Below are 12533 nucleotides of genomic sequence, written 5' to 3'. Positions count from 1 at the left end.
AGGGAGGCAGAGAAGGGACACCCTGGAATGTGTGATCCCTGACAGGACAGATGGCACCTGTCACTGGCTGCATCACGGATCCTCGGGGTAGTGTAATATTAGGAACGTGGCCCGAGGGTGCCTGCTGCTCAGGAGCCTTGTGAGCTCTGTGCTTTGGTGTCCTCATCTGTAAAATGAGGGTGTCCGTGCTGTGAGGGTTAGTGACGGTGCATGTGAGGGGCTGGTACTGTAGCGAACACTACAGTAAGCTATTGTCTGTTGCCCAGCAGCAGATTCACAGGAACACAGAAAAGAGCAGTCTGTTGCAGGAGTTTGAAGATGATGAGAAACGGTTTCCTTTAGATTCTGAGATTATTTGTACTTGAATGTTTAAAGATGACTTTGGGTCATGTGATTATATAATCAAGCTTAATATCAAAGTAGTAGACACTCGTCTAGCTCTTCTAGACTTAAGATATTTCGGGAAGAAGTGGGCCAGCTTCCTGAGTTTGGAGTTACTGACCATCTTCAGCTCTGACCCATGTTTACTCTCCAAAGCCTCCTCACGGCTCTCTTGTGGACTCAAGTTGGGTGTTCCCCCCTTGGGACTGGGCCTGGATGATTTTGCAGGGTTGCAGGGTGTTCGGCACCCTCCAGCTCTGCTTTTAGATTGATCACGTTCTATTTTCTCATCCTGCCACTCTCTCATCTCCCCGCCACGCTACCACCTCTGAGTAGGTACGTTCTAGCCTAGTTCTCTAAAGCCTAGTTCTTCTACCGTTTACTGGTTCACGGAACGCCTGCCGTGTGCTCTTTAATGACATGAGGATTACAGCAAGGGACAAGTCTGCCCTTTAGGAAGTTTACATTCTAGTGGGGGGGAGAGATGACTAGTACCCAAGTAGCATTTCTGTGTCTGTTGGGAATTAAGTGCTGGGGAGGGAGACCGGGAAAGCCCAGCCTCGGCTGTGGAGTTAGCTGTTCTTAATAGGATGGCCAGGGAAGGCCTTACCGGTCAGTTGGCCTTTGCCCAGAGACTGGAAGGAAGTTAAGAGGGGCAAGCCATGCGTCTACAGGGGAAGCGCATCGCAGGCAGAGCAAAATTCCTCTGTAGAAATGCCTTTGATGGTCCCCAAAGCAGGATACCACAGGACCAGAGCAGAGAGTGGCAGGGGAGGAGGTCAGAGAGTTAATGGGGTGGAGACAGGGACCCCCCCCCCCCCAGAGCAGCTTCACTTGAATGAGATGGCGAGTTGAGCCCCCCCCCCCCCCCCCCCCGGGCTTGGAGATGCGAACTCCAGCTTAACTTTGAAAAGGATTGCTGACTTACCTGCTAGCAGCATTATTGTCAGCTCCCTGAGCAGGAACTAAGAAGAAAAAACTAGCTTAATAAGCCATTGTAAGAAAACTTTGCCCTCACTTACCCTAACTTAGATGTGTTTCACAACTTTTTTTAATTAAAAAAAAATGTTTATTTCTGAGACAGACAGACAGACAGAACACGATCAGGGAAGGGGTAGAGAGGGAGACACTGAATCTGAAGCAGCCTTCAGGCTCCGAGCTGTCAGCACAGAGCCCGACGCGGGGCTCAGACCCACAAATGACCCGAGCCAGTCGGACGCTTAACTGACTGAGCCACCCAGGTGCCCCTCACAACTTCTTTAAGTAACTGATTTTAAAGAGTTTTGGAGCTCTTTGACCTTGTTTTACTCAGCTAACCCTGAGAAGTAGACAGGCCCAGGCAAAAGGCAAAAAAATAAGATCGTCTCTTGATTGACTAAGAAGAGTAGTACATTACATGCTAATTACATCAGCAAAGGTAATGCAAGCTGTTGACCCAATCAGATGACTTTGAGAAGAGTCTAGGTCCTAGTTGATGAATTTTTATTTTCCTCTATATTTTGTACTGTCTTCCAAAGTGACTGTTTCAATTTCCTACTTCACAGTAATGGCCAGTTATAACTCTGTGAATACTAGATTGGCAAATAAAAATCTGTGTGGGTGTTAGAGGTGCTGGAACTTCTTGCAGACCTACAAAAAGAATCTGGAAGAAAAGTCACTGCTGCTTTGGCTTATGCTGCCTAGTCCTTTGTCCCTGGGAGTTAAGGACAGATGGCTGAAAGGAGGAGTGCCTGGCACACAATCGCTTGTCAGGAAAGAGGTTAAGCCCTGAGTTTGTGAGGAATGACTGCAGCAATCAGGGGATCCATACACTGGTCAGAGTTGAGTGTCCTGGGGTCACCAGTCAGTAATTACAGGAAACCTGCAATAGCATGCACTTGGACATGAGACTGAGTTCTGTTGCTCAAAGTTGGGGAGGGTGGGACAGCCGGTGGAGTGACTGCCTCATCATTATTTGAGACTCAGTTCAGCGATCAGACAAATAATAACGAAAGCAAATAAATGAAAGTGTTTTTTTCCTCATACTCCCCCACTGTAACTGGAAGACTTACTTAAAAATTGCTCTTTTTTTTTGTTTTTGTTTTTTTTTAATAGTAATAGCACAGCCCCATATTTTAGCCCGATAGAATGTTGGGGGCTCATTTATTTACTTATAAGGTTTTTTTCTGTATTAAATTTGTATTTACCCAGACTGTTTCTTTTCATGCTGCCACAGGCTTCTGCCTCACTCCTGAGGCCATTTCCCCACTTATTTGCATTTTCAGAAAGGGATAGGATAAGAAATCAAAGGAGATGAGATTCAGCCCAGTCCCCTTCATCTGGGCATCTGAATGATTGTATCCCCTCCATCATCTAGACTTGATTTTCTTTGTACGGAGGAGATGCGTGTCTGATATTTTCCTGTCTCCTCTTCCATTTCCAGGAGGGCTGTTGGCCTGCTGCCGTGCTGCTGAACAGTATGCAGTCCTTCCGGGAGCAAAGCAGTTACCACGGAGACCAACAGAGCTACCCGCAGGAGGTACACGGCTCATCCCGGATAGAAGAGTTCAGCCCTCGTCAGGCCCAGATGTTCCAGAATTTTGGGGGTGCAGGTGGCGGCAGTGGTGGCAGCGGCGGCGGCGGCGGCGGTGGGCGACGAGGAACGGCGGCTGCGGCAGCGATGGCTAGCGAAACCTCTGGCCACCAGGGCTACCAGGGTTTCAGGAAGGAGGCTGGAGACTTTTACTACATGGCGGGCAGCAAAGACCCCGTGACGTCGGGAACCCCACAGCCGCCTCAGCGAAGGCCTTCGGGGCCTGTGCAGAGCTACGGACCCCCCCAGGGGAGCAGCTTTGGCAATCAGTATGGGAGCGAGGGTCACGTGGGCCAGTTTCAAGCACAGCACTCTGCCCTTGGTGGTGTGTCTCATTATCAGCAGGATTACACGGGGCCCTTCTCTCCAGGGAGCGCTCAGTACCAGCAGCAGGCCTCCAGCCAGCAGCAGCAGCAGCAGCAGCAGCAGCAGCAGGTACAGCAGTTGAGACAACAGCTTTACCAGTCCCATCAGCCTCTGCCGCAAGCCACTGGCCAGCCGGCGTCCGGTTCGTCCCATCTGCAGCCGATGCAGCGGCCCTCAGCTCTGCCGTCCTCTGCTGCCGGGTACCAGCTCCGAGTGGGTCAGTTCGGCCAACACTACCAGTCTTCTGCCGCCTCCTCCTCCTCCTCCTTCCCTTCGCCACAGCGTTTCAGCCAGTCGGGACAGAGCTACGACGGCGGTTACAGCGTGAACGCTGGATCCCAGTATGAAGGACACGGCGTGGGTTCTAATGCACAGGCCTATGGGACACAATCAAATTACAGCTATCAGCCTCAATCTATGAAGAATTTTGAACAGGCAAAGATTCCACCAGGGACGCAGCAGCCGCAGCAGCAGCCGCAGCAGCAGGCGCAGCAGGCGCAGCAGCACCCCCCTCAGCATGTGATGCAGTACGCCAACGCTGCCACCAAGCTGCCCCTGCAGGGCCAGGTGGGCCAGTACAGCCAGCCCGAGGTTCCTGTGAGGTCCCCCATGCAGTTCCACCAGAACTTCAGCCCCATCTCGAACCCCTCCCCCGCGGCCTCGGTGGTTCAGTCTCCGAGCTGTAGCTCCACCCCGTCTCCTCTGATGCAGAGTGGGGAGAGCCTCCAGTGCGGGCAAGGCAGTGTGCCCATGGGTTCCAGAAACAGAATTTTACAGTTAATGCCCCAGCTCAGCCCGACCCCCTCAATGATGCCCAGCCCTAATTCTCATGCTGCAGGCTTCAAAGGGTTTGGACTAGAAGGAGTGCCAGAAAAGCGACTGACAGATCCTGGGCTGAGTAGTTTGAGCGCCCTGAGTACTCAAGTGGCCAATCTTCCTAATACCGTTCAGCACATGCTACTTTCTGATGCCCTGACACCTCAGAAGAAGACCTCCAAGAGGCCCTCCTCGTCTTCTAAGAAAGCAGACAGCTGCACAAACTCCGAAGGCTCCTCACAGCCTGAAGAACAACTGAAGTCCCCCATGGCAGAGTCGCTGGACGGAGGCTGCTCCAGCAGCTCTGAGGATCAAGGAGAGCGTGTGAGGCAGTTAAGTGGCCAGAGCACCAGCTCCGACACCACCTACAAGGGCGGAGCCTCCGAGAAAGCTGGCTCCTCACCAGCGCAAGGCACTCAGAACGAAGCCCCCAGACTCAATGCCAGTCCTGCAGCCGGAGAAGAGGCTGCCTCGCCAGGCGCTAAGGACACACCGTTGTCATCCGAGGGCAACCCAAAAGTCAATGAGAAGACGGTTGGGGTGATTGTCTCCCGGGAAGCTATGACAAGTCGGGTAGAAAAGCCTGGTGGGCAAGATAAAAGCTCCCAAGAGGATGATCCTGCAGTCACTCAAAGGCCACCCAGCACTGGTGGGGCAAAGGAGACCAGTCACCCATCAGTTCCACAGCCAGAGCCCCCGGGGGGAGGGAGCAAAGGAAACAAGAATGGAGATAATAACTCGAACCACAATGGAGAGGGAAATGGCCAGAGCGGGCACTCCACGGTGGGCCCTGGTTTTATAGGCAGAAGTGAGCCCAGCAAATCTCCTGGAAGCCTGCGCTACAGTTACAAAGATAGTTTCGGGTCGGCCGTGCCAAGAAACGTCAGTAGCTTTCCTCAGTATCCTACGGGACAAGATAAGGGTGATTTCACTGGCCACGGGGAGCGAAAGGGTAGAAATGAGAAGTTCCCTAGCCTCCTGCAGGAAGTGCTTCAGGGCTACCACCACCACCCTGACAGGAGATATTCTAGGAGCACTCAGGAGCATCAGGGCATGGCTGGTGGCCTGGAAGGAGCCACGAGGCCTAACGTCTTGGTCAGTCAAACCAATGAATTGGCTAGCAGGGGCCTTTTGAACAAAAGCATTGGGTCCCTACTAGAAAACCCCCACTGGGGCCCCTGGGAGAGGAAGTCAAGCGGCACGGCTCCTGAGATGAAACAGATCAATTTGGCTGACTATCCGATTCCCAGAAAGTTTGAAATAGAGCCCCAGTCATCGGCTCATGAGCCCGGGGGTTCCCTCTCTGAAAGAAGATCAGTGATCTGTGATATTTCTCCACTAAGACAGATTGTCAGGGACCCGGGGGCTCACTCACTGGGACACATGGGTGCTGACGCCAGACTTGCAAGGAGTGAACGGCTCAATCCAAGTTTAAGTCAGTCGGTCATTCTTCCGGGTGGGTTGGTATCCATGGAAACAAAGCTGAAATCCCAGAGCGGGCAGATAAAAGAAGAAGACTTTGAACCACCCAAATCTCAAGCTAGTTTCAACAACAAGAAATCCGGAGACCACTGCCATCCTGCTAGCATCAAGCACGAGTCTTACCGCAGCAATGCCAGCCCTGGAGCAGCCCACGATTCCATCTCAGACTATGGCCCACAGGACAGCAGACCCGCGCCGATGCGGCGGGTCCCTGGCAGAGTCGGTGGTCGGGAGGGCATGAGGGGTCGGTCCCCTTCGCAATATCATGACTTCTCAGAAAAACTGAAGATGTCTCCTGGGAGGAGCAGAGGCCCAGGGGGAGACCCTCATCACATGAACCCACACATGACCTTCTCGGAGAGGGCCAACCGGACTTCTTTACACGCTCCCTTCTCTCCCAACTCAGAAAGCCTGGCCTCCGCTTACCACACAAATACGCGGGCTCATGCTTATGGGGACCCCAACGCAGGCTTGAATTCTCAGCTCCATTATAAGAGACAGATGTACCAACAGCAACAAGAGGAATACAAAGACTGGAGCAGCAGCTCTGCTCAGGGAGTAATCTCTGCGGCACAGCACAGGCAGGAGGGACCACGGAAGAGCCCGAGGCAGCAGCAGTTTCTCGACAGGGTGCGGAGCCCCCTGAAAAACGACAAAGACGGTATGATGTATGGCCCACCAATGGGGACTTACCACGACCCCAGCGCTCAGGAAGGCGGGCGCTGCCTCATGTCTAGTGACGGTCTGTCTAACAAAGGCATTGAATTGAAGCATGGCTCCCAGAAGCTACAACAAGAATCTTGTTGGGATCTTTCCCGACAGACTTCTCCAGCCAAAAGCAGCGGCCCTCCGGGAATGTCCAATCAGAAAAGGTACGGACCCCCCCATGAGGCCGATGGGCACGGGCTCGCCGAGACCGCACAGTCATCCAAACCCGGCAATGTTATGCTCAGGCTTCCAGGCCAAGAGGATCATTCTTCTCAAAACCCCTTAATCATGCGGAGGCGGGTGCGTTCCTTTATCTCTCCCATCCCCAGCAAGAGGCAGTCACAAGATGTGAAAAACAGCAACACCGAAGATAAAGGGCGCCTCCTTCACCCACCAAAAGAAGGCGCCGATCGAGCATTCAATTCCTATGCGCATCTTTCTCACAGTCAGGATGTCAAGTCTGTCCCTAAGAGAGAATCCTCCAAGGACCTTCCGAGTCCAGATAGTAGGAACTGCCCTGCCGTCACCCTCACAAGCCCTGCTAAGACCAAAATACTGCCCCCTCGGAAAGGACGGGGGTTGAAACTGGAGGCTATAGTTCAGAAGATCACGTCCCCGAATATTAGGAGGAGTGCATCCTCGAACAGCGCGGAGGCTGGGGGAGACACGGTTACTCTCGATGACATACTGTCTTTGAAGAGTGGCCCTCCCGAAGGTGGGAGTGTGGCTGTTCCGGACGCCGAGATGGAGAAGAGAAAAGGTGAGCTGGTATCTGACCTAGTCTGTCCCACAAGCCAGGACTTGAACGTAGAAAAGCCCCTGGTGAGGTCTTCCGAGGAGTGGCGTGGCAGTGGGGACGACAAAGTGAAGACCGAAACACACCCAGACACGGTCACCGCTGGAAAGGAACCCCCTGGCACCATGACGTCCACCACCTCACAGAAGCCTGGGAGTAACCAGGGGAGACCAGACGGTTCCCTTGGTGGGACTGCGCCTTTAATCTTTTCTGACGCAAAGAATGTACCTCCAGCGGGCGTGTCGGCCCCTGAGGCAAACCCCAAGGCTGAAGACAAGGAGAGCGATACAGTGACGATTTCCCCCAAACAAGAGGGTTTCCCCCCGAAGGGGTACTTCCCGTCAGGAAAGAAGAAGGGGAGACCCATCGGTAGTGTGAACAAGCAGAAGAAACAGCAGCCACCACCTCCACCCCCTCAGCCCCCTCAGATACCAGAAGCTTCTGCAGATGGAGAGCCAAAGCCAAAAAAGCAGAGGCAAAGGCGGGAGAGAAGGAAGCCTGGGGCCCAGCCAAGGAAGCGGAAAACCAAACAGGCGGTTCCCATCGTGGAACCCCAAGAACCTGAGATCAAACTAAAGTATGCCACCCAGCCACTGGATAAAACCGACGCCAAGAACAAGTCTTTTTTCCCTTATATCCATGTAGTAAATAAGTGTGAACTTGGAGCTGTGTGTACAATCATCAATGCTGAAGAAGAAGAACAGACCAAATTGGTGAGGGGTCGGAAGGGTCAGAGGTCTCTGACCCCGCCGCCCAGCAGCACTGAAAGCAAGGTGCTCCCGGCTTCGTCCTTCATGCTGCAGGGCCCCGTCGTGACAGAGTCTTCTGTTATGGGGCACCTGGTTTGCTGTCTGTGTGGCAAGTGGGCCAGTTACCGGAACATGGGCGACCTCTTTGGACCCTTTTATCCCCAAGATTATGCAGCCACTCTCCCGAAGAATCCGCCGCCCAAGAGGGCCACGGAAATGCAGAGCAAGGTTAAGGTACGGCACAAAAGCGCGTCCAACGGCTCCAAGACGGACACTGAGGAGGAGGAAGAGCAGCAGCAGAAGGAGCAGAGGAGCCTGGCCGCCCACCCCAGGTTTAAGCGGCGACACCGCTCGGAAGACTGTGGCGGGGGCCCTCGGTCCCTGTCCAGGGGGCTCCCTTGTAAGAAAGCAACCACCGAGGGCGGCGGCGAAAAGACCGTTTTGGACTCAAAGCCCTCCGTGCCCACCACTTCCGAAGGTGGCCCCGAGCTGGAGTTACAAATCCCTGAACTACCTCTTGACAGCAATGAATTTTGGGTCCATGAGGGTTGTATTCTCTGGGCCAACGGAATCTACCTGGTGTGCGGCAGGCTCTATGGCCTGCAGGAGGCGCTGGAAATAGCCAGAGAGATGGTGAGTGCAAAGCCCCTTCCCAGCTTGCTCTTTCTGTCCCTTCTGCGTGGTTCCTTCCGCCTTCGCTTGTTCCAGCCCTGTTGTTCTGTATCGCACGGTAATTCCTCCAGATTAAAGCCCCTAGGCTCAAACGATGGACAGAAAATGAAGTAATTTGGAAGATTTGTTTAACGTCTGTTTTATCGGTAAGAAGGGTCCCTGGGTTACAAAGTCACGTCGGTGTGGCACCGCTTACCAGAACACACCCCTCCTCGAACCCGACCGCCCACTCCTCTGCCAGTTTCCTGTTTCTAAACAATAAGCTTTTACCGCTATCTGTGTTATTCACGGATCCTTTTCCCCCGTTTTTCAACATCTGACTCTGTAAGGCTTATGAAGTATACCACGGTTATGTTTCCTTTCTTCTAAAACTCTTCCATTTCTCTAGAATTATTAATTCATGTTTTTATGGCTTTCCTTGGACCACATCTCCCTGACCCAAACCTGACAGTCAGGGTATTTACTGTTTAGGACTGTTTGGTAACGGTTGTCCTGGGGCATTCGTCGTCATTATCACTCACTTCTTTCCTCCAGTGAACGCTGTTTCCTCAACCCCATGTCTTCGCCTTTCTTAGCCTGCGCCCTCAGCTCGCACGGGACATCATCATCTCCTAGGAGTTTGCTGAGAAGGGTGGTGGGAGGTAAATACTCTGAGATCTTGTCTTATGCAAAAACATGTCTTTATCCCATCCTCTTGCTTAATCGAGGTTTGGCTGGGTATAGAATTCTAGATTTGGAATAATTTTCTCTCACTGCCTTCAAGTCCTGACTCCTGACTTGTCCTCTAGCTTCTAGTGCTGCAGTTGAGGGGCAGGAGCTGTTGTGATTCAGTCTTTAGTGTGTGTGCTGCCTTCCTCCTCTGGAAAGTTTGAGGATCCTCTCAGTTGCCCTTGGGGTGGGTCTCTTCACTCACTGTGTCAGCCCTTGCTGACTGTAAACTCCTGCCTTCCAGTTGAGGAAGTTTGTTGTGTGTTGTTTCTTGGATACTTTCCTTCCTTCTCTTTTCTCTGTTCTTTCCAGAATCCTGTCAGTTAGGTGTTGTACCTCCTGAGTTAATCCTCTGGCTTTGCCTTTTCTCTACTGGGTTCTCTCTCTTTCTCTCTCTCTCTCTGCCTTTTTGTTCTAATTTCTCCACACTCTCTTCAGCTCTAAATAAAGATTTATTTATCTTTATTTCTGGTACTCTCAAGAAACTTCTCTTTTCCAAATATCCTTCTGGGAGGTGGACCACTGACCGCTTGAATTGGGTTGGGTTAGAGACCTTAACTCCTCTTAAAATTTTGAGCCAACGACCTGGTTGCTGGCCCCACTTTCTGGGACGCCTGTGCCTTTTCAGGCTCTGTGCCACAGTGGCTGGCATTCTCGTGGCTCCCCCGCTGCACTCGTTCCTCTCTGTGCCTCTCAGACCGTTGGCTCGCACCCCCTTTGTTCGACTTCCAGCGTCTGGAAATTGGGACATCTCTCATGTGTTTGTTTCCTCTCCCGTTCCTCATGTCCTTGTCCTTCGTGTCCATGTCATAGAAGCTGTTCCCTTTATCTTTCTGGGAGGGGAACAGATGTGGGAAATGTATGTTGGGTCTACGATATTGAATCACGTAAGAGTTTTTGTATTCATATATATTTAAATTTTACCACGCTGGACAAATATACTGATGACTTTTAATCATCGTGAAGAAGGATTGTGTCAGCCAGGATCATAGTATTCTTGGACATTCTTTTCCTCTCCCCCTACATTTCTCCCCAAAGCAGTATATTTTATCATTGTATTGTCTCCAGAATTGATCAGTCTCTGATAAAAAAAGGAAATCAAAACTGTAAACTGTAGTAAAGAATGTAATTAATGGGAAGTTTATATATTTTTTAATTAAAAAAATGTTTTCATGTTTATTTTTGAGAGAGACTAAGACAGAATGTGAGTGGGTTAGGGGCAGAGAGAGAGGGAGACAAAGAATTTGAAGTAGACTCCAGGCTCTGAGCTGTCAGCACAGAGCCCGACACAGGGCTTGAACTCCCAAGCTGTGAGATCATGACCTGAGCCAAAGTCAGACGCTTAACTAGCTGAGCTACCCAGGTGCCCTGTGAAGTTGATAACATAATTGAAATTAGAACATTCTGATTCAGTCACACGAGGGGCTTGCCTTTCCCTCTCAGACCTTTTCCCCCCACGGGAGGTTTTTCTCCCTCCTTTCCTCTCCATCACCAGAGTTGCTCCCAATCCCCAGGCTTGAAACACATTTACTTCGTACACATGTGACATTTTACAATGCACAAGTCCTAAAGGGACCTAACATTTTAAGACCCTTAAGTACAAAATTCTGTAAATAGTCAATCCTGAGTATTCAGTACTCTATCAGCTGGTGGCCTCAGTACTCATCTTGCTGGTGGCCTGCCTGCCATATTTGGTGGTTTGTTTTGTTGTGTTTGTTATTTTAGGTATGTGTCCCTGCCCACCTTTCAGTGTTTTCTTCCTTCCTTCCTTCCTTCCTTTCTTCCTTTCTTTCTTTCTTTCTTTCTTTCTTTCTTTCTTTCTTTCTATGTTTGTTTATTTTGAGAGAGAGCACATGTGCACTTGCACTGGCAAGCAGGGGAGGGGCAGAGAGAGAGGGAGAGAGAGAAGTCCAAGCAGGGTCTGCACTGTCAGTGCAGAGCCCAATGCAGGTCTTGATCTCAAGAACCATGAGATCATGACCTGAGCCAAAACCAAGAGGCAGAAGCTTAACTGACTGAGTCACCCAGGCACCCCTGCCAGTGTTTTCTTTATTACAACATAGAATATTATTAATCTCTCTCAGAGTAACTTTTTTAAATGTTTATTTTTGAGATAGCACCGGTGGAGTAGGGGCAGAGAGAGAGGGGGACAGAAGATCCAAAGCGGGCTCTATGCTAACAGCAGCCAGCCCCACGTGGGGCTCAAACTCATGAACCCTGAGATCATGACCTGAGCCGAGGTCGGACACTTAACCAACTGAGCCACCCAGGTGCCCCTCTCAGAGTAACTTCTATGTCTAAACTGTTGAACATTCTGGGACAGTCGTTGGTAACCGGTTGTCAGCAGGTGGACTCCTGCCCAGCAGATCCCTAAATCCTGTGTCTCAGTCCACATCTAGTTTATAGAAAGTAGAAGACACCCGAGAATAATGTGACCACACTAAATCACAAGTCCCTCCACCCCAGAAAGGTTGGTGACCAGCAAACTTACCTCTTAAAATTCCTAATTGGGAATCTGTGTCTTCAGAAAGTCACAATTTAGCTTATTTACTACTTGTCAGCTTTGATCCCAAAGTAAAATCTGGCATGTTATATAGTTGGAACAAATAGACTGAATATGATAAATCATTCTCTCTGGCCCATCCCCATCCCACCGCTGCCATGGTCTAGGTGGTTAGGAGAACATGAAGCACTTTAGATGGAGAAAATTGAAAGTGGTTTCTGTTTTTTAGAAATAATTTCAGGGACGGCCGAGTGGCTCGGTCAGTTGAGTATATGACTTGGGCTCAGGTCATGATCTCGAGGTTCTTGGGTTCAGGCCCTGCATCGGGCTTTGCACTGACAGCCGGAGCCTGCTTGGGATTCTCTGTCTCCCTCTCTCTCTGCCCCGCCCCTGCTTGTGCTCTCTCTCTCTCTCAAAAATAAAAAAAAATAAACATTAAAAAATAAAATCTTAATTTCAGCCTCAGCTGTTTCAAAAGTACTTCAAATTAATCATCTGTCCTAAGGGATAAAAAGTTGGAATGCTCCATTTAAAGGTAAAAGGCATAAAGGCAGTAATTTTGTCCCTATGCTTCTTCCATATAGTAGAGGCTCTAAATTAGATTTTTGGGTTCTCTGGTGGCCCCATCAGGGCTGCAGATTCCACCATCTCCTTTAATAACAGGGTTCAGACAAATAGCTGACCAATCTTATTTTTTTAATTGAGGTATAATTGACATAGAACATAGTAGTTTCATGACAGATCTTAATATACCTCATACTACAGCTGAATCTTTATCTT

At 50.6% G+C, this 12533-nt stretch overlaps 1 protein-coding gene across 5 annotated transcripts in view; it reads left to right on the top strand.

The window, feature by feature from the left end:
* TCF20 (transcription factor 20) overlaps positions 1-12533 on the top strand; it is a 111697-nt gene that overhangs the window by 54170 nt on the left and 44994 nt on the right. For all 5 annotated transcript variants that reach the window (XR_007153851.1, XM_047865851.1, XM_047865853.1 and 2 more), the window contains one exon: positions 2804-8503. Coding sequence is in view for 4 of the 5 variants with exons in the window: in XM_047865851.1 (XP_047721807.1) it covers positions 2804-8503 (5700 nt within the window). In the remaining variant the exon portion in view is untranslated. Of the gene's footprint in view, positions 1-2803; positions 8504-12533 lie in introns of those variants that run through there.

The sequence above is a fragment of the Prionailurus viverrinus genome, chromosome B4 (genome assembly GCF_022837055.1).
Source record: "Prionailurus viverrinus isolate Anna chromosome B4, UM_Priviv_1.0, whole genome shotgun sequence".
Lineage (NCBI taxonomy): Eukaryota > Metazoa > Chordata > Mammalia > Carnivora > Felidae > Prionailurus > Prionailurus viverrinus.
Note: the sequence above shows the minus strand (reverse complement) of the source record. Positions and strands in the feature narration are given on the sequence as shown.